Source organism: Nannospalax galili, unplaced genomic scaffold, assembly GCF_000622305.1.
Source record: "Nannospalax galili isolate Female #2095 unplaced genomic scaffold, S.galili_v1.0 scaffold16074, whole genome shotgun sequence".
Taxonomy (NCBI): domain Eukaryota; kingdom Metazoa; phylum Chordata; class Mammalia; order Rodentia; family Spalacidae; genus Nannospalax; species Nannospalax galili.
The window spans coordinates 18319-19941 of record NW_008333847.1 but is presented as its reverse complement, the minus strand read 5'-3'; the positions used below and the strand labels follow the sequence as shown (position 1 = coordinate 19941).

Sequence of the window (1623 nt, the reverse complement as noted above, 5' to 3'; positions counted from 1 at the left end):
AAATGTAAATTAAATTTCCTTTAGTTGTTGAAAAACCATATCTTACCTGTATCGGGTATTTTTGTTTTTGATGCAAGTTCTCCATAAAATTTGTTAAATAATTCTCCAATCTTAAATTCATCCATGAGTCTAGAACTTCTCAGTACCTTAAGTAACTAAAGAACAGAAACTGCATTTTCTAAGAAGGCAAATAACAGAAAAGGCTTTCTCTACTACAGTGTGCCCTGAACGGCAAAACTTCAGAGTCCTGGGTGTCTAGCACACTTATGCAGGGTCTCTCAGAACTCATGTCTACCCAGGTATCTGGTGAGTGGTAGATCACGAGGGAAAGGTAATCTAGGCTTAATTTTGCCTTCCTCAGAGACCAATAACATGACTAGAGAACCACTTCGTCAGAGGCACTCAAGATTACAGACCAACTAGGTCCAAAGGAATTCTAAAACAGAGGTGCAAAATGAGACAGACAAGTGACCCAAGGACCAGGGCAATACAGCAGTCCCACTCCCATGAATGAGGCTTCAAGAAACCTCACAAAGGAGTACTTTGGGCAACTCCCACTAGCAGTAGATTTTAAAGGTAAGGATGACAAGTGGAAAAGCAGTCAATTCTTGATTTTTCTCTTACAACTCCAAATTCTTATAACCTAGAAAAGTACGAGAATAACATACCACTGTACCACCAGGTAGTTATAAAATGTGCATAATCACAACTCTTTCCTCCCTCAAACCCGACTCAAACAAAACTCCAAACTCCAGTTTCCAATTTTATGTTATATATATAACATAAATACATTACTTAGAAATATAAAATTACCTTAATCAGAAGATCTAGGGCTGGAACTTTACACTTGGCAGCTCTATCTTTTGTATATACACTGGTACAAGTATTCTAGGTTTCAAAAGCAGACATACCAAGATCACCAACGTAACATAAGAACTAAGACTTAACAGATAACATTGTATCTCCAAGGAGCAATACCTATGTGTAACATAATGAAATTCATGAATTTAACTATGACATGTAAATGTCCATGTAAATATACAGATTAAAAAGTACAGAAAACATCAACTCAATATACTACAGTATTAATGTTGTGCTGGTTAGCTTTAGTTGTCAACTTGACAAACCTGGGTAGAAACTGCCTCAATTGGGACAATGCCTCCATTAGACTGGCCTGTGGCCATGTCTGTGGGATATTTTTTTGATTGTTGAGTGATGTGGGAGGGCCCAGGCCACTGTGAGTGGTGCCACCCCTGGGCAGGTGGGCCTATGTCCTATAAGAAAGCAGGCTGAGCAGGGGCCAGGGGAGCAAGACAGCAAGCAGTATACCTCCATGATCTATACTCCAGGTTCCTGGCCTGAGTTTCTGCCTTGGCTTCCCATTGATGATGGACTGTGAGTTATAAGCCAGATACCCTTTCCTCTCCAAGTTGGTCTTAGACAGTGTTTTTTTATTATTTATTATTTTTATATTGTGTGTACGAGTGTATTGCCTACATGTGTGTAAGTGCACCACCTGTGTCCAATGCCCTGCAGAAGTCAGAACACAGTATCAGACACCCTGGAATTACAGTTGTGAATGGTTATTAGTCATCATGTGGATACCGAGAATTGAACCCGGGT

General features: G+C 39.8%; 1 protein-coding gene across 1 annotated transcript in view; it reads right to left on the bottom strand.

Moving 5' to 3' along the window:
• Positions 1–20: 20 nt before the first annotated feature.
• Positions 21–1623, bottom strand: part of LOC115069537 (DNA-dependent protein kinase catalytic subunit-like) — a 9929-nt gene continuing 8326 nt past the window's right edge. The window contains exons 4-5 of the mRNA XM_029561374.1: positions 814–888; positions 21–155 (exon numbers count right to left, since the gene is read on the bottom strand). Of these exons, the coding sequence (XP_029417234.1) occupies positions 21–155; positions 814–888 (210 nt within the window). The remainder of the gene's footprint in view (positions 156–813; positions 889–1623) is intronic.